Here is a 27,940-nt window from a genome sequence, read left to right as displayed (position 1 = left end):
TTTCAGCATAAGCTTTCGTGAGCTACAGCTCACTTCTTCGGATGCACAGAATGGAACACGCAGACAGGAGATATTTATACATACAGAGAACATGAAAAGGTGGAAGTATGCATACCAACAGGAAGAGTCTAATCAATTGAGATGAGCTATCATCAGCAGGAGAAAAAAAAACTTTTGAAGTGATAATTAAGATGACCCATAGAAGGTGTGAGGAGAACTAAACATAGGGAAGTAGATTCAATTAGTGTAAAGACCCAACCATTCCCAGTCTCTGTTTAAGCCTGAGTTAATTGTATCTAACTTGTATATTACTTTGAGTTCAGTAGTCTCTCTTTGGAGTCTGTTTTTTTAAGTTTTTTTGTTCCAAAATTGCCACCTTCAAGTCTGTCACTGAGTGGTTAGAGAGGCTGAAGTGTTCTCCCACTGGTTTTTTAATGTTGTGATTCCTGATGTCAGATTTGTGTCCATCTATTCTTTTGCATAGAGACTGTCCGGTTTGACCAATGTACATTGCAGAGGGGCATTGCTGGCACATGATGGCATATATCACGTTGGTAGATGTGCAGGTGAATGAGCCCCTGATGGCATGGCTGATGTGATTAGGTCCTATGATGGTGTCACTTGAATAGACATGTGGACAGAGCTGGCATCAGGCTTTGTTGCAAGGATAGGTTCCTGGGTTAGTGTTTATGTTGTATGGTGTGCGGTTGCTGGTGAGTATTTGCTTCAGATTGGGAGGCTGTCTATAAGCGAGGACTGGCCTGTCTCCCAAGATCTGTGAGAGTGAGGGATCATCTTTAAAGGACAGGTTCTAGATCTTTGATGATGCACTGGAGAGGTTTTAGTTGGGGGATGTAGGTGATGGCTAGTGGCGTTCTGTTATTTTCTTTGTTGGGCCTGTCCTGTAGTAGGTGGCTTCTGGGTACTCTTCTGGCTCTGTCAATCTGTTTTTTCACTTCAACAGATGGGTATTGTAGTTTTAAGAATGCTTGATAGAGATCTTGTAGGTGTTTATCTCTGTCTGAGGGATTGGAGCAAATACGGTTGTATCTTAGAGCTTGGCTGTAGACAATGGATCGTGTGGTGTGTCCTGGATGGAAGCTGGAGGCATGTAGGTAAGTATAGCGGTCAGTGGGTTTCCGGTATAGGGTGGTGTTTATGTGACCATCGCTTATTAGCACAGTAGTGTCTAGGAAATGGACCGCCTGTGCGGATTGGTCTAGGCTGAGGTTGATGGTGAGATGGAAATTGTTAAAATCACGGTGGAATTCCCTGAGGGCTTCTTTTCATGAGTCCAGATGATGAAGATGTCATCAATGTCTTTTGATTAGCAGCCAGTTAAGAGCACGTGCTTAATTCCAGCTATATTTAATCCTCAATGAGACTTATGCAGATCCTTAGGGACTTAGGTGAATTGTGGTTTTAGCTCTGAAATCCACCTCTTTTCTGTAATATCACTGTCAAAAGCTGGAGATGCCCAGATTCTAATTTCTTCCCATGCTTCCCTTCTCTGCACCATTTAACTTTCTCTAGCCTTCAGTTATTTCTTGCTTCCTCTTCGCTGTCCCATGCTCGTCTGTTTGTTGTGACAGTTTAATAAAGAGCTTATTCAAAGGGACAGAGTCAAGCAGTTTTGATCAAAGATGGAGGTTTTGTTCAAAAGAACCATTTTACAAAACCAAATCTGAACAAGGATGTTGTAAAAACTCTTATCGGAACTCAAACATGTTAGAAACCTACATTCACCAGCCTGGCATCCTGGCAGCACTTCAACATGTACTCAACTTTATGCATGTGCTTAAACCCTGTTGACTTCACTGTGCCTTAAGCACCCACTGAAGCACTTTCCTGAATAGGTCCTCTGAAAACCACAGTGTCAAATTGACAAGGAGAAAAGAAAGCGAACTTGCCTATTTTCATTGTCCAAGCTGAGTAAAGCACGGAAATTAAATGAAAAGCATCACTTGGGGAAAGCAAAATAGATCTTTAAAGCTCTTTCAGTTATAATAGCCATGTTTCTTTTGCAAGCTAAGGAATTTTGTTTTTTTTAAACAAAGTGCTGGGTTGAGTGGTTTATTTAGTTTTTGAGTCTGCAAAACACATGGAGATAAAAGGAATATTTAACCCTTTATTTCTTCGATGCTTACAGTATTCCAACACTGTAGCTGCATGCTCCAGACCAGTTGCTAGGGAAGGATGGAAAGGGTTGGTTGCAATCTCTCTTGGTTTACCCACTTCCTTACAGAACAGAAGCTTGCAAGGACCGAAGAGCCTCCCAAAGCGTCTGGCAAACTGGACTCAGGCTTCAGGCAAACACATATATAGATCATGTAAAAGTCAATGGTTCAGGCTCAGTTTCACTCTGAGATTTTGAGTCTTCTTGCACCTGAAACTCCATGCAAAGCCAACAGTACCACTGAAACCTTGGCGAGGGCTCCCTGAGAACAGACAGGTGGATATTTTGGGTCTCACCCTGTAAACTGGAATTCTGAATGGATGATGCATCTGGACAGGTTGCTCATTCTTGCTTCTCACAAAGACAGCTAGCTCTGGCCTGGTGGCTAGAATTTCAGCACTCCACACCCACTCTCCAACCGGCTACTTTCTTAGCACATAGCACAATAGCTAGTGCACCTGTCTGGTGTCTCCCCAGGAAAGGGGAGAGAATTATAGGTCACCCTCTGGGGACAGGACATTCCCACACAGCAGGCTGAGGAGAAAGGGCATTTGCTGGTTCCAGATAAGTAGGCACCTCTTCACAGACGCTCCTGCCATTTTGATCCTCACAGGAAAGCAGAGCTCCTTTGCACGCACCAGGAAGAGAATGGCTGGAGGGGAGAGGCAGGCTTCAGAAGCTATGGGCATGCCAACACAGTCATGATGGAGCAGATAAATAGGCTGTGCTGGGCCTCTCTCAAAAGAACCACCAACCGTCATACAACTTTAGTCAAAACTCAGATCTAACACCCATCTCTGCCACTGACTCCCTGTGCAGCCTCAGGGAAATCACTTCATCTCTGTGCCTCAGTTTCCCCACTGGTAAATCAGGGCCATTAATATTTCCCCACCATACAAGAGTGATATGCCATCTCCTAAAATTTTCCCCAAAATCCATTTTTTTTTGGTTGGATAATGGCTTTCCCAGGAAACAGAAATGTGAAAATAAGGTTGAACATTTTGCTTTTTTCAATTGAAACTTGAAAATTTTTTCAAAAGAAAATGTTTGACAAAAATGAAAACTTTGGTTTTGTCAGAATTTTTCTTCGAGGGAAAAAGATCATTCCCCCAAATGATCCAAGAAATGTCCCAAGTGAGCCTACTCTAGAGTACATAAAATTGCTGACTCATTAAGAACGGGAGTTGCTTTAGAGATGTGTGCTCCATCCCTTTCTCCTGGTTTCCTTTACCAGCTCTACCTTCCTGTGCCTCATACATCCCAGAGGATCAGAGCTGAAGTATTTATGCCCAATGGGGCTGAGGCTTTGAAACAGGGAGAAGGATGTGATTTGGATGAACCACCATTTTCACTCCGAAAACTCTGTCTGGTTGTGTTTTGGTTCAAACCTTAACAGACGTAAGGTTAATGAAAACAACCTGCATGAGAAGAGCATCAAAACTGATCAATACATAACCAGCACAGTCCATACACTCTCTGTATAATGCTGCTAACAAATATGGCTTAGATGTCCAAGATGCACAGAACTCCCCACACCTGGGTCCATCCCTAGATATATTTAGGTGCTGAATAATTGCAGATAAACTAATACACCTGGTTACTTTTCAGTGGGAAATCATGTCCATAACTTGCTTTCACAATTATGCCCCTCAGATGGGTACTTATCTACACTGGACCTCAAGGAAATGTCCCTAAGTTATGCTTCTATTTAGAGCCAACATTCCCATAGGAACCAGCAAGGATTCCCTTTGCTAAGAGCAATGCTAACTCCATGCAAGTTTCTAGAAGGCCACTTACCACTCTGGCAGCATTATCTTACACTGAATGGGACTGAGGGCCCTCAGACCTCCCCTTAACAGGAAAGTGGAGGGTGGTTTGGACCCAATCACATATGAGCAGGCCACAATTCTAAGGGTAAAAGCAGAAATGTATTGCAAGATAGGAGCAAGGTGCATTGGCAGAGCCGTGCATAGGCAGCCCAGCACTGAAACAAGTTAGGATCAAGAGACATTAGCAAAGTTGTAATGGGGGGGTAGTGCAGGGAGAGAACCAGGCCGGGAACAGAATGCGGGGAGGTGACGATTGTGGGGCACTGGCACATCGGTGTGGGGGGAAGCTTATAGAGAACCTGCCTATACTAAACCTCATTTTCTTGAGAGCAGTTTGTAGTTTAAGTGGCTACAGCGTGGCACAAGCCTCTCTCTTTTACCCCTACTACATATATATTTTTTAAAACTGTTATATAACCTTTTTCCAGTCAGACTCATTCCTACCTGCTCCCCTGTGCATCAGAGCTTACCGGTTTGCTGCATTTTCATCAGCAAAACAAAAACAGAAATATACTATTATGGGAAATGGCTCTGCTAAGATGGAACGTAATAGCAGTACAACTTTTAAAGTACCGCATATCCCGCTCTCCTAGGAAGAATTCCTTCCAACCTCACTCTAAAAAGACATTTTCCCAGTAGTAATTTCACAAGCACTCAGGATTGCTCTGTCACTGTGCTGCAAGTTCTTTGCAAAGGCAATGTTTTCCGACAACAAAACTGCCTGTCGTGGAGAGCAGAGCACAAAGCTTTGTTTTTCTTCATATGATGGGAACTAAGAGGGAGAGAAAGGAATGTTGCTTTAGCTCTGGGAGTTTTGGGCATTGGGTGTTTCTTGGAATGCAGCATAGCTACCACTGCACCCGTGCAAAATGTTCTCCCACAAAAGGGCTGAAATTTATTTAAAAAAAAACAAAAGTTAGTCTACTTTGCCTGGGGCTACTTGATGTAAAACTGAAATCAGACAACAGACCAGCCTCCAAAATCAGTACCTCACTATTCCACTGTGCACTGTACTTGTCTGACTAAAACCGATTCATTATCACAGAATACAGCCAGGCTTAAAGCATCAAATAAAAACTCTGGTCCCTCTCACTCCAAATTCCGGCTCTCTGTAATGCTCCACCTCCCCTGGCTTTATTGAAAGTTTCATCCTTTTAAACTTCATCCTCACACAGGAAGGCAGGTCAACATCTTAAGGAGGGCATTCAGCTTCAGCCGATCTTTTACATATACCCTTCTGTACTGTGGCTGTTGGACCGTTCAGTTGAGTCTTGGATGCTGCTTTGCTGTTCCCTAGTGCAATGGCTCTCAAACTAGGGCCACTGCTTGTTCAGGGAAAGCCCCTTGAGGGCCGAGCCGGTTTGTTTACCTGCCGTGCCCGCAGTTCGGCCGATCGTGGCTCTCACTGGCCGCAGTTTGCCACTCCATGCCAATGGGGGCTGCAGGAAGTGGCACGGGCCGAGGGATGTGCTGGTCGCTGCTTCCTGCCACCCTCATTGGCCTGGAGCGGTGAACCGCAGCCAGTGGGAGCTGCAATCAGCTGAACCTGCGGATGCGGCAGGTAAACAAACTGGCCTGGCCCGACAGGGGCTTTCCCTGAACAAGCAGTGGCCCTAGTTTGAGAACCACTGGACTAGTGCAATGTGGACTTCACAGCCCGGGACATTAGTGCAGCTACTCCTGCAGAGATCCTTTGCGGAAGAGCCAGTCTGTTAAGTTCACCGCTGTGAATGGCACTTCAAATTGGGATCAGGAGAATGTTATTTTACTCTGATCTCATTTGCTCCCGTTCCTGGGTGGGGCAGCACCCCAGTGCACCAATGGCAGAATGGCCACCTCTTCAAACCTCCTTTTCCTCTGCCTAAATATTCCAAGCCTGGACATCATAACTCTCCTACTCCCTTACGCCCTCTGTTGGATCTACACTAGGTATTACATTCTGTACCTCAAAACAGCACCCTGGAACCCCCATATTCAACACTGTCATATAACTATGATATATTCTGTACAAAGTATGCCCTGCAAGCTATTATTTTAAAAGTCTTGATCTGTTGAACATTAATATCCTGTTGGATTATACGTGCTATCACTGTATGGAAATTTATGATGTTTTGCTATGTGTGTGTTACTGAAATATGCTGGAGGTTGGGAACACCCACAACCAGCCCTTCAGATACAACAGTGGAGCAGCCAGACATGCTGATGGCCCACTGAAGGGAATCCATACTCCCAAGGACCATTCCAGGATCTGTATACGGTGGAGACTTCTCAGAGATAGCAGGGAGACAATGGAGACTGCTTGACTCACGTCAAAGCAAAGGGTCTTTCCAGCAAGCTGGAAGAAACTACAAAAGAGGGAAAGTGACGTCATTACTTGGCCTCACTTTCCCCCCCACAACTCAACGTCTGGAAACACATCTGGAGGACAAAGTCTGACAAGGGGAAGGTGGTCCTGGCTGGAGATGAGTTCCAGCCTGTGTACTGAAGATCTGTGACCAGCTTGTACTAACAGGGTGTGATACCACTTGAGTCAAATCCTGTCTAGTATATAGACCTTACACTTTGAATTGATTTTATTTCTCAGGTAACCAACTTTGATCTCTACGCTCACTACTTACAATCATTTAAAATCAATCTTTCTGTAGTTAATAAATCTGTTTTATATTGTACCTAAAACAGAGCGTTTTGACTGAAGTGCTTGGGAAATCTGCTCAGGTTACAAAAGCTGGTGTACAATCACTTTCCTTTGTAGAAGTGATGAACTTAATGAACTTACACTGCTCAGGCTTCTGACAAGGGCAGGACGGTACAGCCCTGGGGTGCAAGGCTGGGGAGCTGGGGGGGAACTGGCTGTCGCCTCTATGTTGTTGGTTCACGAGTATTCATGTAACTCAGTTGAGTGTGTCCCTGTCTGTGTAAGTGAAGCACCTGCCAGAGGTTTGTGGCTTAGCAACATCATCACAGTGTGACAGGGAGCCCAGGTTGGTGGGACACAATCCAGGTTGCTCCCTGTGAAGACCTGTCACAGTAGGAGTCAAACTTTGTCAGCTTTCTGTCTGGTCTTCCTATGGGTCTTCCTATAATACTTTATCATCTGTATCCCAGTCTCTCTCAGCATGCTCAGCGTTGTCCAACACAGAGGAAGGCACAATTCCCTTGCCAAATAATTCAGTCTGTGCAGCACCTCGCACATTTTGGACACTACTATAATAGAAGTAACACAAATAATAAATAAATAATAATAATTTGAAAATGGTTCATTGGCTATATCTAGGCTTGGAAGGAATGGATTTTTTTTTAACATTGGTAAATATGTGTAAACATTGATTTCACCATAAACACCCAAATGGGAGAAAAAATATTTCCATTGCTAATAACTGAAATCTACAGAACTTGCTTGAGTACCTATTACAGACTCTTACATAATTGTCTGACACTCCCACAACTTTATGCCACTGAAAATGTAAATCGAAAAAATAAGTAAAAATGCTTAAAATCAAACATAGATATTATCTGTTAAAATAATCAAAAATAAAAAATGAATTTGGCCAAGCCTATTTACAGCTGTGCTTCCCTTATGCCCCTTGCCCAGGATGTTTTGATATGCAGACAACATAGTAAGATATTAATATCTGAGCAGAGAGATTAGATGCAAAACTAACTTATGCTATACTATTAAAATGTTTCCGGTTTCAGCCAAATTAGCTGCTTATTATCAACATTGTTGTCTATTCGGAAGAGAGTAGGGGCTAAAAATTTAAATAAATGAGAACAGAGGGTTATAGAAGATTTAAAATAGACTGCGGTTTGGCACTGTGAAACAACACATGTGCTTGCTTATAAGATGAACTGCATCAAGGTTTGATTGGAAGAAATACTCAGCACAACCTGCCCCCTCCCCCACCCCCACTTCTATCACTGGACTTATTGATCATATTACTCACATGATGGGAATAAAAATAGCTGGGGAATAGACATATTTTATCCCTGCTATCTGTATATTTCTGGTGTATTTTATATACCCACATATCATATATTCTCATACGTGCTTTATAAACACTCATGCATTGTGTGTATTTACACACATATATTTGTTCACACAAGGTATATGTGAGCATTTAGACACATCGATAACATTTATTTGGTTTGATTTTAACAAAGAACACAGCAGAACCCTTTTTTTAGGGACATGAACAGCATTCTGATAAAATAAGGTTTGGGTATAAAAGGGTTAAAGTTAGCGGGTACATGGTTTAATTTCACATACAAGTTTCTTATCACAGGGATTGGGACAAACAGGCTTTGGCTTTACAGTTCAGGCTCTAGAAGCCTACAAAACCTGCGAAAGGATGCCCTCAAACATGCACAGCCTGGAGTGCTACTTACAGAGAATCAGCCAGAGCCACCGTTCATTTCCAGCTACAGTGAAGCCTGGCCATTAGCTAATGCCCCAAATTCTTGCAGTCATTCCTCGGTGTCACACACCTGAACTCAACCCGTCCCCCAACTCAGGCCAGCGGTTAACAAAACCTAGCAGTAGAGGAAGGCTGAACATATCTTTTCCCTCTCCTAGGCCTGCTCTACCACTCAGGAACGCTGAAAGGAATGCAATTTATTATTTTTTAAAGGCACATAGCAGCTGTGATTCTCACTAAAGAACAGAGTGGAGCCAGTAGAAGCAGCACCCTCTCCTGGCAAAAATGCCGCTTGTTTCCAAGGTTTGTCTCTATACGCACTAACAAAAACAAAAAAAGGCTGTCCTTTTCAGCGGGCCGCGAGCTTGGCAGATGAGTCACAGCAGTGAAGAGACAACGCCACTAACATTCACTGGGAGGAAGCCAGTGAAATGCCTAGCAACCTCCGCTGCTTGCCACTGGCGGGAGCGAGCCTGTGTTCGTGTCTGTCTCTCTCACTCGCTGGGAGAGGGAGTGCGAGGAGCGGGCCTCTTCTAAGCAGTTTCCTGGAGGAAGGATGCTTTGTTTTCCGATTTACAAAATTCCAAAGCAAGCCACCAGAAAAGCAGCATGCCCTTTCCCCTCCCCGAGCCATGCAGCCTGTCCATCCTCTGCTGACAACAGGTATTTCATGGAGGAATTATACAACAGCAGGGGTAAAGCCTCTTCTTGCACTGAACATCCAAGTGTCTACCATGCGGGTATATCGGCACCGTGGGAGCACTGGCAACTGCTGCAGTTAAGGCTGTAGAAGTGTTTCCATTCTAACCTTCATTTTTAGTCACTTCTCAGAACCCCAAAACTCTCTCTTCCCACCCTCGTCGCCCAGCCAGCAAGGAGACGCATGGTACGTCTACATTGCAACTGGACTGGCTAGCCTGGGCCAGCTGACTTGGGCTTGCAGTGCTTGGGGTAAGGGGCTTTTTAATCGTGGGGTAGACATTTGGGCTCAGCTGCAGCCCAAGCTCCTGGACCCTCCCACCTTGCAGGGTCCTAGGCCTTGGCTACACTGGCGCTTTACAGCGCTGCAACTTTCTGGCTCAGGGGTCTGAAAAAACCACCCCCCTGAGCGCTGCAAGATACAGCGCTGTAAAGCGCCAGTGTAAACAGTGCCGCAGCGCTGGGAGTATGACTCCCAGCGCTGCAAGCTAAACCCCATGAGGATGTGGAGTACGTGCAGCGCTGGGAGAGCTCTCTCCCAGCGCTGGTGCTGCAACCACACTCACACTTCAAAGCGCTGCCGCGGCAACGCTTTGAAGTGTCAAGTGTAGCCATACCCCTAGACTCCAGCCCAAGTGCGAATGTCTACACTGCAATTCCACAGCCCTTTAACTCAAGGCAGCTGGCATGGGCCAGTCATGGGTTTTTAACTGCAGTGTAGACATACCCTCACGAGCTCTAGATTTTATTACTATTCATAACTTATTCATATTAACTATAGGGAGACAGTGTGTTTAAGTGATAGAGCACTGGACTGGGACTCAGGTGACATGGCTCTGCCACTGGCCCCCTGATGACCTGGAATAAGTCACTTCATCACTCTTTAGGCCTCAGTTTCCTCATCTGTAAAATAGGGATAATGACACTCTCCTCCTTTATAAAGTGCTTTGAGAGCTGCTAGTGAAAAGTACTATGTAAGACACAGATACTATTATTACTTGTATCACAGCTCTGCTTAGAGGCCTCAGTGAAGATCAGATCAGAACTGTGCTAGGAGCTGTACACACAGGTAGTAAGAGACAGTCCCTGCCCCAAAGAGCTTATAATCCAGTCGGACAAAGGAGCAAGGGCGGGAAACCCTTTGCAGGTCTGCAGTTCAGGTAACTTGCCTTTTGGAACAGCTCTTGTTCTACTCAAACTAAGCTCTTCAAAAGCCCCTGCTGCATCTGGAAACCTGTGTGTGTCCCTGACAAACAATGCACCTAACATTTCCAGTGGCACGTCCTGATTTCTGAGAGCCCCACTTCGTTCTAACCGGTTTGGGGCATGAAGGAGCTACAGGAAGGTCTATCGAAATTCTCCCATGCAAAACCGAACACAATTCAACCTCTTACTTTCTTTACAAAGGTGCGTGGAGGCTCTTCAACAAATCTGTGCGCCCTTTTCAGGGTAACTAAGGCAGAATAGGGACATGCCAGTCTCACTTGCTAAAGTTTTTAGCTGAGTCTTTGAAATGCTGGCCGAGGACACCGGGGCTAACCCTTCTTCTTCTTCTAAGAAGCGTCACGGGATCTCTACTGCCCAAGCAGAAGAGACAGGGCTCATCCAAACCCACCCACGCACACTTGGACAGTAAACTGAATCATACCCCAGAACAGAGGGCTAAGTTGATTCTTTCAAGATTTGAACATGTCATTCAAAGAGCTTTAGGCATTTCAAACCGGAGGCTCAGGGGCTCTCAGCTGTCTTCTTGAGTGGTACAACCACCAAGCAGAGGAAGGCCAAGGAGAAGAACAAGATGCCAGCACAGAGCCCTGTGCAGCAGTGAACTTGCCATAACGAGACATCAGTGACGCAGAGCTCGTGTGAATTTAACCGACAGAGTGTGAGTGGCAAAGCTGGGAACAACGTTTAGGTTCCCCAAGTCCTTCGGCAATGCTCTAACTGATAGATCATCCTGCCCAACAATGAAGGTAAACACCACGTGACTGCTATTAGCTGTGGTCTATCTGCATCACAGCAATATATCTGAGGCGATGCTAGAGAGAATTGTTGACAGATTCTCACTTTCCCCTATGCTGTTTATAATTACTTCTTAGAAACTCGAAAACAAAATCTCTTTCTCTCCCTCCCCCATCTGTCGATTTCTCGTTGGCAACGTCGACAGCATTTTTCTTCCCGTCTGGGTTTTTTCATACTTTTCGGGTTGTTGTTTGTTTTTGTATTTTTAATTGAGCACAAGCCAATGTGGCAATAGCCTCTTTGTTTTTCTCCTTACTTGCCAAACATACCAGCAGCCATGCCCTCACCTCCTTTCTGGGAACAGGGTTCCCCAGTGAATTTCAATTAAGAGGATCTTTCAAGCGTACTTCATTTTCCTCTCCTTTTCCCCTTCCCTCACCTTGTTTAAAAACATTTAAAATATTAATATATGGAGATATACCTATCTAATAGAACTGGAAGAGACACCGATAGGTCATTGAGTCCAGCCCCCTGCTTTCACTAGCAGGACCAAGTACTGATTTTGCCCCAGATCTCCAAGCGGCCCCCTCAAGGATTGAACTCACAACCCTGGGTTTAACAGGCCAATGCTCAAACCACTGAGCTATGCCCCACTAAAGAGGACTTAAACCTCCTCTTCCCCTACAGTGCTATGAATCCAAACATGGCAGCACTGGGATATTACTGCAAGAAAATTAATGCGTGAAACTAAGTGCTTTGGTTTCACTGTCCAAGTTGAGCACCAACTTTGCCTCAGTTCCCTCATCTGTAAAATGGGAATAATGATACTGACCTCCTTTGTGAAGCTGTTTTGAGACCAAGGGATGGAAAGCATCATAAAAGAGCTAGGTGTTACTATTATAATTGATACTCAATAGGTTATAAATTACAGATGTCTGGCTCAGATCATGAGAACAAGGCGTGTGAGTCTGAAGATAAGAACGAGTCTGATAGAAATCGTTCCATTGAACTCAGCAATGCCATCTTCTCAGGCTTTTTGGGGAGCATCATTAGATCTGTTAACAGACAGATGTACTACAACCTAGTTAGATTCCTGGCAAAGAATTCTTTAGCCTAAAAATCAGAGTTTGTCATCAGTGACCTTGTGCAGTTTGAGGCAGGTCAGGCTAGAGGCCTGGAGCTCTGTCACTTGCTTTACCTTGACCATCACTCTGACATTCCCTCTTCTCAGAGAGGTAAGAGACAGAACAACATTTGCCAGGGAGTCACTTAATTCCCTAAAGCTAGGACCATCCATGCCGCCAGTTTCCCTGGTAATCCAACATTTAAAGGGACTGAAGCCATGGTCCTCGCTCAAGAATGTAACCTGCTGCCAGCCAGATGGCGGACAGGGTCTGTACACCCCACTGCAAGACGATATTCTACCTCTGTGCTTAGAAAGGCAGAACTTTAGCATCTGAATGTCTCACAGTAATTAACGTATTTATCCTCCCAAGACCCCTTTGCTACTATCCCCATTTTACAGACAGGGAACAGGGCCACATGGTAGATTAAGAGATGTGTCCAAGGTCATGTGGCAAGTCTGTGGCAGGGCTAGGACTTTAAGTCAAGTCTCTGGAGTCTCAGCTCGGGGTTTTATGTAACAGTCCCTCCCAGGATGCATCAGGACCTTGTCCAGGTGGCAAAGGAAATCCACAAGGAAAGGTGTAACATATTTCACTGCACACTGCAGACTCCCTGAACCAGATCCAGTTCTCATTCAAGTCAAGGAGCAGGGCCCTAGTGTTCCTTTCATAACCCAGCATGTTGTGGGTCAAATATTCTCCCACTTGGGAAGCAAGCAGCTACAGCTGACTTGGTTTTAAAGGCTCTCATAAGAACATAAGAGTGGACATACTGGGTCAGACCAAAGGTCCATTTAGCCCAGGATCCTGTCTACCAACAGTGGCCAATGCCAGGCGCCCCAGAGGGAATGAACAGAACAGGGAATCATTAAGTGATCCATCCCCTGTCGCCCATTCCCAGCTTCTGGAAAACAGAGGCTAGAGACACCATCCCTGCCCATCCTGGCTAATAGCTTTTAAGGAACCTATCCTCCATGAATTTGCCTAGATCCTTTTTGAACTCTGTTACAGTCTTGGCCTTCATAACATCCTCTGGCAAAGAGTTCCACAGACTGACTGTGTGTTGTGTGACGAAATACTTCATTTTGTTGTTTTAAACCTGCTGCCTATTAATTTCATTTAGTGATGCCTAGTTTATGCGTTATCACAAGGAGTAAACAACAGTTCTTTATTTATTTTCTCCACACCAAAAATGAATTTATAGTCCTCTATCCTTGCCCCCCTTAGTCATCTCTTTTCCAAGTGGAAAAGTCCCAGTCTTATTAATCTCTCCTCGTACGGCAGCCGTTCCAAACCCCTAATAATCTTTGATGTCCTTTTCTGAACCTTTTCCAATTCCAAAATATCTTTGTTGAGATGCGGGGACCACATCTCCACAAAGTATTCAAGATGTGGGCGTAGGATGGATTTATATAGAGGCAATATGATATTTTCTGTCTTATTATCTACAGTAACCCTTTCTTAAATGATTCCCAACAATCTGTTCGCTTTTTTGCCTGCCGCTGCACATTGAGTGGATATTTTCAGAGAACTATCCACAATGACTCCAAGATCTCTTTCTTGAGTGGTAACAGCTAATTTAGATCCCATCATTTTATATGTATAGTTGGGATTATGTTTTCCAATGTGCATTACTTTGTATTTATAAACACTGAATTTCATCTGCCATTTTGTTGCCCAGTCATCCCGTTTTGAGACCTCCTTTTGTAGCTCTTCGGAATCTGCTTGGGACTAAACTATCTTGAGTAGTTTTGTATCATCTGCACATTTTGCCATCTCACTGTTTACCCCTTTTTCCAGATCATTTATGAATGTGTTGAATCGGACTGGTCCCAGTACAGGGCACAAGAGGACACCACTATTGACCTCTCTTCGTTCTCAAACCACAGTACACCCCTACTTCTTGTTTGATCACCATGAACATGTAACTCACAGTCCATCCCAACTATGACCTGTCTGAGCAGGAAACACCCAGACTGCCTTACCTGCACACTGAAACCAGCCTCATCTGTAGAGGGTGGGGAGGGAAAGGCACCAGGAGGCACTGGGAGGTTCCCGAGATCATCTCCAGGAAGTGGTGGTGGCGGTGGCGGCAGAGGGAAATCTACAACAGATAATCACAGGATTTAGGCTTAAGATGGTGAAAACGAGCCAACAAAGTTAACCACACAGGGAGCGGGGAATGAGGCCAGAGGTTAGAGCAGGACCCTGGGCAGTCAGGATTCTTGGGTTCTATTCCCAGCCGTTCCACTGACTCATTGTGTGACCTTGAACAAGTCATTTAACTGATCCGTGCCTCAGTTTCCCCTGGCTGCCAAAGGGAGTTAACATCATCCACCTATTTCACAGGGGGCTTATGAGGGTTAATCAATGTTTGTAAATTGTTCTGAAATCTTTGGATCCAAGGCTTGAGGAGCCACTTGCCAGCTCTTCTACATCTCTTCTGCAGTGAACCCAGAAGTGCCTTAACCCCTTAGGAAAGTCTCAAATACATCCAGGGCGAAAGCTGATATTGGATAGCGAGCCTCTCAAGAAAGCTGTGGTGTTCCTAAATCAATGCCCAGTGGACATACTGCCGCAAATCTACATAAAGAGGGAGATTTGGGGGCCTGGGGGATAGATTTTTTTTCTTTTTCCCCCCTTTATTTTTTTCAGATGCAAGGACTGTGATTGTCTGTACAGCACCTAACACAACAGGGCCCTCATTAGGGCTTCTAGGAGCTGCTGTCATACAAGCCACCAATAGAGAACAATACTGCTACGCATTCAGATTACCCCGAGAGAGCTCTTTTTCTGTGCCCCTTATGACACGGATACGTGAAGGATGCAGAACGGTGTATAAGCAGCATGAAAGCCAGGGCACTGAAGGAGATATGATGGGGGGAAATACAGGTTAGTTTAACTCCAGCACTGAATTTAGTTTCCTGGGATAAAGTTTACTGTAATTCTGGCTGCTTTGGGATAAGGCTCTGTGCTGGCAGCGTTATACAGAAAGGCTCACTGCTGGCTCTCGGGTGGGCATGTGTTTGTGTGGATTAAAACAAAAATATTAGTATTTTAAACAAATAATGCCAGTGTTGATCCAGGGGCTGCTGCTGAGTTTGGTCACTTGCAGACACTGTTTTAGTAAACACAGGCTCCCTTGGTAACAACAACTGTCCCATGTCCTGATGCCTTGACCAGCAGCTCAATTGTTTATCTTCCAGGTGAGAGCTCTGGGTGCTAACTCCAAGTTGCCAGAAGGCCGGGTTGAAAGCACTTCTTACAAAGCACTCGGAGGGGCTCCTTAACCAGAGAAATGGGGGTGACATTAGCTGGCTACATCCAGAACGCCTCTCCCCTACTTTCACCTCAATTTGCTTTCACTTTTGAACATCAGCAATGCACACGCTAACGTGTCTAATGCGGGGGAGGCAGCAGGCAAATCGTCAATAGGAGGTGCAGTGAGCAGGATTCAGGCTACATAAGCAATGCGAGGTGGTGTGGGTGGGGAGTCCTGGGAAGCTTTGGGCCAGGTTCCATTGTTACAGACTCTAGTAGCTGACCAGACGTCTCATGCAGTCTGGTATCCTGTCTCAGAGAGGGGCCAGTGCCAGCTGCTTCGGAGAAAAGAGCAAAAACTCCTAGTGCACAATTATGGATCAACGCTTCCCTGACGGTAGTTTCTTCCTAACCCCATGCAGTCAGTGGTGGCTTACGCCTTGAAGCACGAGGGTTTGTATCCGTTATAAATTGCTATTCTAAAACAACAGAGCTGGGAATGTTCTTATTATGCATAGAAATGTCTAATCCTAAATCTTAGACTGTTCAGTATCATGAAGCAGTGTGTTCCACAGGTTATTTACGTATTACGTAAAATCATTTCTTTGTATCAGTGTTAAGTGTGTTGTTTTAAAACTGCATCATGTGCCCCCTTTGTATTGATCTCAGGAATAACTTTCATGGTGTCAGGGATTGGGGGGGGGAGGGAATCATGTTGCATTGATCTTCTGTTAGCAGTAGCTGGATTGCCTATTACCTGTATCACTGAAGCACCTACGTAACTGAACCAAGGATCTGTTCCTCCCTGTCCTAGGTGCTGGACAAGTAAAGGATGGTACCCAAGACCTTCTGGTGGGTTTGAGCAATGGTGAACCTTGACTCTTCCTGTGTCTTCACTTTCCTGCATTACATAACTATGATCAGATTACAGCTCTAGATCTTGTTCTATGTTTGTACAGCTCCAAGCACAACAGGGCCCTGGTCCACGATAAGCAGTCCTAGGCAGTACAGTAATACAAATAAATAATTATGACGATATTGAGAGGGAGAATTTCCCTCTTCCTGGACACTTTTACACCTTCTTCGTACGTAACCTTGTGGCCCCAAAAATAAGGATCAGAAATACTAAGGGCTTGATACTTATTCTAGCTCAGCCCACAGGATATCTCCCAGTGCTTAACCCATCTGGTGCCCCATGTATAGCTTCTGCTCCATCAACATGGCACACCCTGGTGTGCACCAGGCAAGGACTCACCCTGCCAAGACCGAAGTTTGCAAACAAGCAGAATATAGGGCCAGACTGCCTTGGATCTTGTGTCAGAAGGGGCACAATCCACCCCGGGACACCACCACAGCCGGTGTCAGGGGTTTGATCCCATGTTCATTTAACACCAGTGTCCATTCTGGTCTGGTGGCACTTGCAGCTTGCTACATAGATTCACTGCAGCATATCCTTAGCTGGTGTAAATTGACAATGGAGTTCTGACAGTTTATACTGGCTGAGGAGCTGTCCCATAGATTTTAAGCCCAGAAACGTCCATTATGACCACTCACAGTCTGATTTTCTACTTGATGCAAGGACCTGAGAAAATCACCGAGGGATATCTGTATTGAGCCCAGCACTCCAGGCTGATAGCAATGCCGTCTCTTTCTCCCAGTGTCGACACAGTTTCCGTCAACACTTTTATATGAGAAATCTCTTAGGATTCCTGAGAGTTTTGCAGAAATTTTTCCTTGCACTCCCATGTAATTCAGACACCGGAGTGGAGTGCACCCCTCTCGGTCTCTCTTCTGTCACACCACTCATAGAATTGCTCTTCTTTGGCTTTAGTCCATGCTATATGCCTCTTAGCTCCCACTTCTAGCTCAGACACCGATTCTCTACAAACCCGCCGCCTGCAGTTTAGTTTATAATGAATTCCAGCCCAAGCCTCTTCCGAAACTCGGCTGATCTGCCTGCAGAACCTGTCTCTTCCAAGCCCGAGACCTTTTCCCCAGACAGCCACTCTCACCTGCCTTTTCTCCCTTGGAGTTAAGGAACCACACTGTCAGCTTCTTGCTGCTGGGTTCCACCTGCTGATAACCGTGCAAGTCACCGTATGGCACTCTGTTACACCAAAGCATCATCTCCATTTTATTTCCAGACGTGACAAAGTAAAGTGCACTGAAATCATGCCCACGTATTTCCCTCTGTGTAATATGCAGACATGCACCGTGTGTGTTTATACTCCTCTCTTTCAACCTCCACCAAGCTCCTCTCTTTCTTGTCCCCCACACTCCTGAAGGAGCTCTCAGCAGCAGTTGCCAGACAGGCCCGATCCTGTGATATCTCAACGGACATACCCTGGCAAAGAGCCCTGGTGCTTAAAACGTTGCTATGTCTGCACAGAGGGGATAACTTGGGCAGAAAAGAGCTAAGTGACTGGCTCAAGATTACACTGGAAATCTATGGCAGAGCCAGGAAAACTCCATCCAGTGCTTTACCCACAAGCCTACCCTCGGTACCTGAATCATCATTCATCATGATGACAAAAGGCTTCTTTATATACACCTCCTGGCTTTATTTCAGATCCCTGACAGCCAGCCACAAAGCCTTACCCTTATTGCTAGGCTCGGAAGGATTAGGTTTGCATCGGTAAATGTTGGTAAACATTGATTTCGCCGTACACACGCAAACCAACAAAGAAAGGTTTCCATCCACCTTCATCGACATTTACAGAGAGGTAAAGTAAGAAAAACACTGCTGGAGAACTTAAAGAGAATTTGATTTAAGAAGATTTACTTTGTATATTTTGACATGTGATGTTAATCCCTCCACACCGCATAATTTCACGGCACTGAAAAAATAGACAAAAATTGAAGATAAAATTGCTTAAAAAGCAAACATTGATCTCTGTCGAAATTTGACATTTAAATCAAATTCTGCCTAGCAGGGCCGGCTCCAGGCACCAGCACAGCAAGCAGGTGCTTGGAGTAGCCAACGGAGAGGGGCGGCACGTTCGGCTCTTCAGCGGTGGGTCCCTCAGTCCCTCTTGGAGGGAAGGACCTGTCGCCGAACCACAAAGTGGCAGCATTAGAACTGCCACTGAATTGCCGATCGTGGCTTTTTTTTCCTCCTTCTTTTTTCACCACTTGGGGTGGCAAAAGCATTGGAGCCAGCTCTGCTGCCAAGCCTACTAATTGCCATGGAAGTAACGCTGTATGTTTCAGTAAAATAGGCTTTTTTTCTTTTCTAGTAAGTTTCAACATTTCATTAGCGTCCTTGCCAAACATAAATCCAAAGAATACACACCTAAACGAGAAAGGGGGCCTTAATACTTCCTGGGAACATTTGAATTTTTGCCACGGGGTACGCAAAGACCTCCAAGTGGGTGCCCAGTTAGCATACCAGACTCCTCTCTCACTCACAGCCCATCCCTGCAAACACAGTGAATTCTAGTGGGTGCTGATGGCTGTAAACACTGTGCTTGGCTATGAGCATTTGCAGGATCGGGCCTATAAAATCTGCTCCAGTGTTTTCAAGGGGAATCTGTTTGCCAATTGGGAACTGAAGTGCATCAAAGCAAATGGCCTCCACTGACTAACACAACTGTTACTGGGAGATTCTAGACCTCGGAAGGAATCGTAGGTTGGTAATTTCCAGACACATGTAGAGGTCCGCTTGCCTGGCCAGAACAGATTGTTTGAAAAATCAAAACAAAACATCTTTTCTGGAACAAGCAATAACTTAAATGAAATAAATCAACCAGCAAAACAAGATTCATGCTTGTGAGCCCAGATCACTGACTGACATCAGAAAGCTACAGGATTAGATGTTCTTCATTACTCTCCTATTATCATGAGTACTTCTAATTCTGAAGTCGGTTTAGTGCTGGTTAGAAATATCCAGAGAAAAAACCTCTTCTGTTTATACTCAGAATAGAAAGACCAAGGGCAATGGCAGAACAAAATTGCTCTCTACTGGCTCCTCCCGCCCCCTCCTCATGTGCTTCAGCTCTGAAAGGATGATATCTAAGGATGAGAATGAGGGGATAATGCAGGCTCCAGTGCCAAGTCCTTAGCCTCTGCCAAAAAGGTCAAACAAAGGGCCAATTAGTGGCAGTTAGTTATGGTGGTTTTTATAATTGTGGCATATTGAAAACTGTACTGGAAATTGCAAGCTATCAGAGAGAGAGAGAGAGAGAGAGTGTTTTCCTGGTCCTGTCTGCAGGCTAACGGACTCTGTGGGGAAGCAAGCAATTAGAGTCAGTCTGGAAACAGCCAGATTAAAGCAAGGTGGGGAAAATTGTGCCTCCCTGTTTTAGGGAGCAGTCTGCTTTGTCTCTCTCTGATTTAGGGTTCTTGTGTACTATTGTTCTGAATTCTAAAAAATAAATCTGTGCTACTTTGCAACCTTTCAGCAAGAGTATTGTATGTTATTATCTAACTTCTCTCTGTGTACACCACGAACATAACAGGAACGTGCTCACTTACACACTAGCCCTGACACCAATTCATTTCATATCAGCCAGAGAACCTTCCGAGTACTTACTCTTGACCACTACTAACCTCTCTCTCTCTCTCTCTCAAACACACACACACACAATTATTCTATAGTAACAGTCCCAAAGCACTGCACTACTGCAATGTACTACAGTATTATTAACGACAAACCCCACAGCTTACAGTAGTGACACTGCAGAGTTTTTATATATGCATTGTCCTGGATTTGAATCAGTGACCTTCCGGTGTGACTCCGTACCCTATTTTCAATCCTATGAGCCATCAAGTTTCCAGTATAAACAAGTCATAGGATCACTGGCCCTTTGAAGGGAAGATGGGCCAGCCACACCTGTGCCATAATTAATTAACTGCTTCCCAGGGCTAAGATGGTCAGGTGATAACTTAATGGACCTTGGGCCTTATAGAGGACAGAGACCAGCCTGCAGTTGGAACCGCAGGGAGTGGGAAGGCTCCGGTGGAAGGCACTGAGCCAGGGTTTGCAAGAAGTGGGGCACTCCCAGGGAACCTGCTTCGGGGCTGAGAGCTCTATAATAGCTCAAGGACAAGCTCTCAAATGTAGCCTGGATAGGGCCTGGGAACAGGGCTCAGAGGATGGGCTGAAGAGAATCCCTGAGGGGCAGAAGAATCTTTGTTGTTAGGACTCTGTAGTTTGGACTCTTGCTGCCCTGGAAGAGATCAGGTTTGTTTGGGACTTGGTCAGAGCCACTTTTCCAGCACAGATGGGGGCATGGAGATGCATGACACCCTCCCACCTCAGAAAGGAACCTGAGACGGGGAGCACAAATAGTGCCACATTCACCCAGTAGGGTGCGCTGCAGGGAGGTCATGCCTTATGACAAAACATTTATCTACAGAATTTTTGTTGCTGCTGCTGTTTTTTAATGTATGTTATTTGACCAGGGGAGGTGTTTAAGAAACCAAAATAGCATTTTTTTTCCAGGAGCACTGCAGAAAGAAATCGATAAACAGTCATTTGAGCCCACATTTATACATTCAGAACAGTCACATGACTGCATATTATTTGCATGATCTATCTAAACATGCTAATTCAGCCTGTGATTACTACGTTTAACTAACATACCTGCCAGAGTCACTCTTTAGACTGCCATGCTCTTTACCAGCTGTTAATCTTCCCATGTTAACGACATTTGCTAATCACTGTATTAATAAGCAGCTAAAAACAACTGGCTAATTTCACTCTCAGCATTTAAAAAAGAAACACTGACTCTGTCAGATAGTTGCACTAAAAATTTACTGCACCACCTGTTAGCTGAAATATTGTTTTTATGGATTTACATTGTAGTAAAAGGTCACTGGCTGTTTAAAACTTAAGCAGTTTTAATTAATCTAAAAGTCTCTTAACTGTACGAAAAGGAAGCTCAGAACAAACAGCAGCAGGGACTCTAATTAAAAGGGCCAATTCATCTAATTTTATTTGGGGTTAATTATTCAGGATTCACTCTCTGATGTGTATGGAATAGCAATTAGTAATTTTAGTGGTTTGAAGAACATTGGAGGTGTAATCAGTTAAAATGAGTGAGTGTTTACAACACAAGATGGTGAATTAGTTTCCCCCAGCTGGAGAACGGGAACATTAGTCCCCTACAGTTCAAGATATGAATCACAAGTGTTGGTTAAAATATTCTATTCAAATAAAAAACGCACGTCAATGATCACCAACGATTTACCGCATGGAAAACCAATGTATAGAGGCACCATGTCCCACATCAGTTTAACCCTCCACTTTTGAAACTTCATCACCACCACTGCTGACCCAGCTACCAGAAAAACAATTCTCCTTCTTCCCCCGCCCCCAGTCCACACACCTATAGTTAGCATGCCTCTGAACCCTTATGTGGGATTCTGATCTGGTACATTAGTGTAATCCTGGAGCAGCTCCCCTGACATCACTCCAGATTTACTCTGGTGTAACTGAGGTCAGAATCCAGCCTCCAGTTGCAAAAGCTTCCCCGGGCACAGCTGTTCCGCCTCCAGTCCACCTTTCCTAGATTTTACCTTTAATCAGAACAAAGCAAGAGGCATGATTTGCCTCTCACTTAACAAGACAGGATGCTCCCGTGACGGGTTCCCCCCGGGGTGCCACCTCACTTAAAATATTACTTAAAATCACCACCATCAAATCTCTTTTCCATTTGTGATCGCTGATGCAGGAAACCTCAGGCTCCCAGGCTTATGTTAGACCTCTGCGATTCTCCTCCACACTCCTGGAACGGCAGCAGTTAATACACAGTTAAACACCAAAGGCTCAGTTCCCCAAAGCATGAAGAAACTCAGCTGACTCCCCAAGCCTCGCTGAGCTGGAAGTCCCATACGGACAAACTCTCTCCTGAAATCCTTGGTCGTTTCATGAGATCCCATCATGAATTAGCTCGTGTTTGTAGAGCACTTCGAAGACGTCCTACACCAAATGTCAAGTAAAATCACTACCTGTCAAACGGGTGTGCCATCCCCACATGCCCCACTGCGGCCCAGGGCAGTGCTGCAGGTGTGCCCAACCTTAATTCCCCGATTGGGCATCAGTACGTCCCCATTATCAGATCTGGGCCAGGAGAAGCCAAAACAAAGCTAAACTAATGTCCCCTTTAATGAGGTTTCAATCCCCCAAACAGTCCATAAGGCCCTCACCCTGGGCCTTCGTTCAGAGCTCCCACAGCTTAAAGCCCACAAAGCAAGGGCTCCAAGTCTGGTCAGGCTTCTCCAGGAGACCCTCGGCATCCCGGCCTCTGTCCTTAAGCCCCACAGTCTCCTCTCTGGGCCCTTCTAAGGGCATTCTCCTTCCTCCCCTCTGAGCTCTCTAATCCCTAATGGGTGCTCAGCTACATGGGGAACACCAGGCCTCTTCAGCTGCACCTGGTTAATGTCCAGGGCTGGCTAGCCTCAAGCCCTTAAAAGAGATAGACCACCCGTCACATCACCAGCATCTCTGACTTACACTGACAGTAGATGCCATTATAGTTTCATAGAATTTAAGGCTAAAAGGACCTTGAGATCATCTAGTCTGAGCCTCTTGTACACCAATCACGGATGCTTCAGAGGAAGGAGGGGAAAAAGAAAGCCAGCAAATATCTTTGGCTAAATGTGCATTGGGGGGAAAAGATCCTTCCTGCCCCCTGAAAGTGAGCAGCTGAAGCCCTGAAGCATGAGATTTGATTATAGTCATTGTCTTAAGGCAGAACTGCCAGCGTTATGAGCACACTGAAGTCAATGCCGGCATTCCTGTGCTCCTCATGGTCCATGAAGGAAGAGGATGAACAGGGGGATCCATAGAGTCACATATTCCTAAGGCCACCCTGACCATCTAAGCTCTACCTCCATGCACAGAGGCCACAGAATTTCTCCCAGACGTTGACTTAAAGCAGATCATTGCAATACAGTACAAGAAGGTATCTGTACTCAGCTGAGCATGGACTGTAGATAATATTTCTGATTCAAAACTGCTTTTCTGTATGACTTTGGACAAGACCCTTGACCTATGTGTATGTCATTTATACTCTCTACAACAGAAATGACTACGTTTATTCACCTGGGCCAAGGGTCTGGTGATCCACAGGTGAAGTGCCTACATAAATTCTCTCACAACCAGTCTGACACTGGTAACTCAGCTGACTTTGGTGAAGTTACAGTAAATTTATACTCCCGTAAAAAAGAGAAAAGTGCTGTCATCATTATTATTATAGGACAGCTTTATCATATTAGTTTCCTGACCTGCAGTTTAATACAGCTGAAGGAGAGATAATACAAGAAATATGCTTTCACCTTTTAAAATGTTAAATCAATCCATCTTAAAATACACAGAGGAAGGATGGATGGTCTTGAGGTTAACTCGAGCTCTAGGCTTATTCACTGGTTCTCTCAGAGACTTCCTTTGTGACCTTGGACAAGTTATTTAACCTCCTTGTGCTTTAGTTCTCCACCTGTAAAACAGGGACACCCTTCCTTCCTCCCTCCCACCTGGCTGTCCTGTCTATTTACATGGGTAAACTCTTCGAGACAAGGACTGGCCCTTACTCGGGGTCTGAACAGTGCCCAGCACAATGAGGGAGCCTCTGAGTGGTCCTGCATTGCAAACAAGGATATCAGTAATTGTCAAATGTTAAAGACCAACACAAACAGGTCGCCAAGACGGAGAATTTTCTGCATAAACCATTCGAGGCGGTAAGGGGGAGAATCTCATCACAAAAGCAAATTACTGACTTTGAAAAGAAAATGTACATTGCATTCATATGCATAATCTTCTCTCCTGAATAGAATGAGAGGAACAGGAAGCAACACAACCACAGAGCACTGTTTTGCTCAGACAAAACCGAAATAGGTAATCTATTTGTTTATTGGCTTGTGGTGTTAAATTCATTGTTCACTGCTAAGTGCTCGACAAGAGTTGACACGCATTCATTTATTAGAGAAGGCTGTTGTGACAGAGTTGGGAAAACGAGTTATGCCACTGGATTAAACCTTTAGTGACTGCTAAGCGTATAAAATCCATTTATCACCTGGCACAAAAAAAAAAAAAAGGCCAACTCACAATCTGTTTCTTGGCCATTAAGATGGAGGGAGTCAACTTTCTGGCCCTAGGGTAGGGGGTGTTTGTGTCAATGAAATTCCATCCTGTTAACATGCACCCCAAAGCCAGACAGCCTCTTTCTGCTCAGCGATGAAGCACAAAACATTCCACACATCATGCAAAGATAACAGCAGGCTTCCAGAGTTGTTTTTATTGTCAAGAGACTTCCTGAAGAGTTAGATGCGGCAGCTAACCATTTTTAAGATGGCATTATAAGTTCAAACTCTTATTTGCATTTTTTCCTCCCATTACCAAGTTCAATTCCAATCTGCCTTGTTATGGTAAATCAAATGGGTCTTGATGGGCTTAGATCAATCCTCACCGACTAAATATATCACTGTTGCTTAAAATGTTCCTTGCATGAAGGGTCAACCTTTGCAAAATACTTTTCTCGCATAATCTTCTGCTAGTAGTTTGATACATTAGAACAAAGCCACCAAATTGGAAACACAACAACAGGCAAATAGGTTTTACAGCTCAACCAATCAAACAGGTGGGAGACCGAGTTTCAAATTGGCTTGTTTAGTTCCTTTCCCCAAGAAGCATTCCATGTAATACCTATAAACAGCCACATTAAAAGATTAAAGCAGAACATGTGTCTTTATCAGACACACATAGTTTACTGTTTTCAGCTGCAAAAACAGTGATAGCTTCCTTCCTTCCATTGCAATTAGCATCCAATTCTTCATTTTGCTGATAAATGCTACTAGGGAATGGAAAAATTAACTAGATTTTCTTGTGAATATAAAAGAACTTGCTTTTGATTATTTGTCTGTGTGATAGTCTAATAATAAATCAAATTACTTCCTAAATCCCAGAGGACGTTTTCAGATGAAAAACCCAAATGTGGATAAATAGAAATCTTCTTGTATTTTTTCATCTTTCAAAGTAGATAATTTACTCTGCATTTATGGCTTGTGTGGTGTTGTTTTATGCGTAGACACAAATTCCAAGCAGATTACGCTTACTAGAAACAGCATGTACATTCTAAGTAAATGCGGACTGAATAAAGATATTTGTCATTAGGGCAAATACAAAATATAGGTGTCTTCAGACGGGGTCCAGTCCATGCACGTGCAGAGATGCTGTACAAGGTCTATGTAGTACTGAAGTGGGACAAAAACCTACAAATATCTTCTCTGCACAGGGACGAATTCCATTCATAACCCCCAGTCTGAACTTTCCAAAGAAGCATCTGTATTTGCTACATAACTCATCTGCAATGGGACACATCGCCCAGAAGGGGTGTTCACCTCCTCCTCTGCCAGTCTGGGTTTGGAGAACTACAAACAGAAACACAAACACAAGACACTGTCCAGAATGCTGGGGAATCTCTGAATATTAGCTGGATGCCAGGCAGGCACAGGGAGTTTCAGTGAATTAGAGACTGAATCTCATTTACACGAGGACACTTTACATCACCCTGGCCGTGTAAGGAGCCTTAAAGTGAGCATGTTAGACAGAGCAATGTAAAAGCGACTTAGTGTCCATGAGAATCAGACTTGCAATGTTAATGAAATACAGAGCAAATTTCAAGCAGGAAGAGCCCCAGAATAAGGCTTATTTTGAGGGCATAAGTGGGACTTATATGGTACCTATGTGGTATCCATGCTGGCCCTCTGCAGAGCAGTGGATTTCACCCTGTATTCCCTATACTAAGCACAGGGATATCATGGCAATGTTAATTACTTGGGTCCGCACTATGAAGCTTTGGGAGCATTTACTCGACCAAGTAGTTCTACTAAAGCCAATGGCACTAGGCAGGCAGTAAGATGCTATCTGTCATGAGTCAGAGAATTAGAATCTAGCATTTGTCCAGGCAGCACTGCCATAACTTTAATGGTGACCATTATACTAAATATGTCACATTGGGAGCTGGTCTAAAAATGCCTTTTTTTGTTGTTGTTGCAGAAAATGTATGATTTTGTTATGTCAGTTTTCGGTGAAAATGCCTGGTTTCATCAAAAACAACTTTTAAAATAAAATACCATGTTTGGATTCTGTTTTTCTGATGAGAAAATTCCAACAAAATGAGCATTTTCAGGCAAAATGTTGGTTTTGGATGAAAAGCCCTATTTTGTTGAAAATGTATTTTAATCACCTCCAGTTCCATTCTCCTAGAGCTTCTGATGGCTATCTGAGGCAGCATGTGCAAAACAGTCCATAATAATCAAGGTGGTGAGTGCTCACCAAAGAAACATACCTGACAGGATGGGAAAAAGAGAGGTCCATTTCCCCTCCTTTCAAATTTCCCTTTGTTCAGGATGCTATAAGAAGGGGCAGTTGGAAGGGGACCCCCATTTCCTCTCATCAGCCAGAAGAGGTTGAGTGGAGAAGGAAAAAACTCAATTCTTTTTCTACCAGCAGCAAGAAAGGGTGGGGCAGAGGGCAGAGAGGATGTTGAAACTCATCATGATATTGCTTTGATGATTAATGATGTTGTTATATATTGAGGCTATATCATGTATTTTGGACATGTGCTAAAACGGGAGCTATCCAAATCTCCTCAAATAGTAGAGGCTTGGCGAGAATGGGACTTATCCCCACACAACTCCAGGTCTTGGTTTCACTAAACCAAACTCAACTGTGAAGAGTTTTGCAAAACCAATCCCCCAAGCTTCACCCATCTCCAATTAGGTGATGTCGTGCTGGGAGTCTACTACAGGCCACCTAATCAGGTGGAAGAGGTGGATGAGGCTTTTTTCAAACAACTAACAAAATCATCCAAAGTCCAAGATTTGGTGGTGATGGGGGACTTCAACTATCCAGATATATGTTGGGAAAATAACACCGCGGGGCACAGACTATCCAATAAGTTCCTGGACTGCATTGCAGACAACTTTTTATTTCAGAAAGTTGAAAAAGCTACTAGGGGGGAAGCTGTTCTAGACTTGATTTTAACAAACAGGGAGGAACTTGTTGAGAATTTGAAAGTAGAAGGAAGCTTGGGTGAAAGTGATCATGAAATCATAGAATTTGCAATTCTAAGGAAGGGTAGAAGGGAGTACAGCAGAATAGAGACAATGGATTTCAGGAAGGCGGATTTTGGTAAGCTCAGAGAGCTGATAGGTAAGGCCCTATGGGAATCAAGACTGAGGGGAAAAACAACTGAGGAAAGTTGGCAGTTTTTCAAAGGGACGCTATTAAGGGTCCAAAAGCAAGTTATTCCGATGGTTAGGAAAGATAGAAAATGTGGCAAAAGACCACCTTGGCTTACCCTTGAGATCTTGCGTGACCTACAAAATAAAAAGGCGTCATATAAAAAATGGAAACTAGGTCAGATTACAAAGGATGAATATAGGCAAATAACACAGGAATGCAGAGGCAAGATTAGAAAAGCAAAGGCACAAAATGAACTCAAACTAGCTATGGGAATAAAGGGAAACAAG

The 27,940-nt window shown here is 44.4% G+C and overlaps 1 protein-coding gene across 14 annotated transcripts in view; it reads right to left on the bottom strand.

Annotated features, from left to right (window-relative positions):
- LPP (LIM domain containing preferred translocation partner in lipoma) overlaps positions 1-27,940 on the bottom strand; it is a 443,967-nt gene that overhangs the window by 212,728 nt on the left and 203,299 nt on the right. For all 14 annotated transcript variants that reach the window (XM_050964799.1, XM_050964800.1, XM_050964802.1 and 11 more), the window contains one exon: positions 14,191-14,309. In XM_050964799.1, the coding sequence (XP_050820756.1) occupies positions 14,191-14,309 (119 nt within the window). The remainder of the gene's footprint in view (positions 1-14,190; positions 14,310-27,940) is intronic.

The sequence above is a fragment of the Gopherus flavomarginatus genome, chromosome 8 (genome assembly GCF_025201925.1).
Source record: "Gopherus flavomarginatus isolate rGopFla2 chromosome 8, rGopFla2.mat.asm, whole genome shotgun sequence".
Taxonomy (NCBI): domain Eukaryota; kingdom Metazoa; phylum Chordata; order Testudines; family Testudinidae; genus Gopherus; species Gopherus flavomarginatus.
The sequence above is the reverse complement of the archived record's forward strand: the minus strand, read 5'-3'. Positions and strand labels throughout refer to the sequence as shown.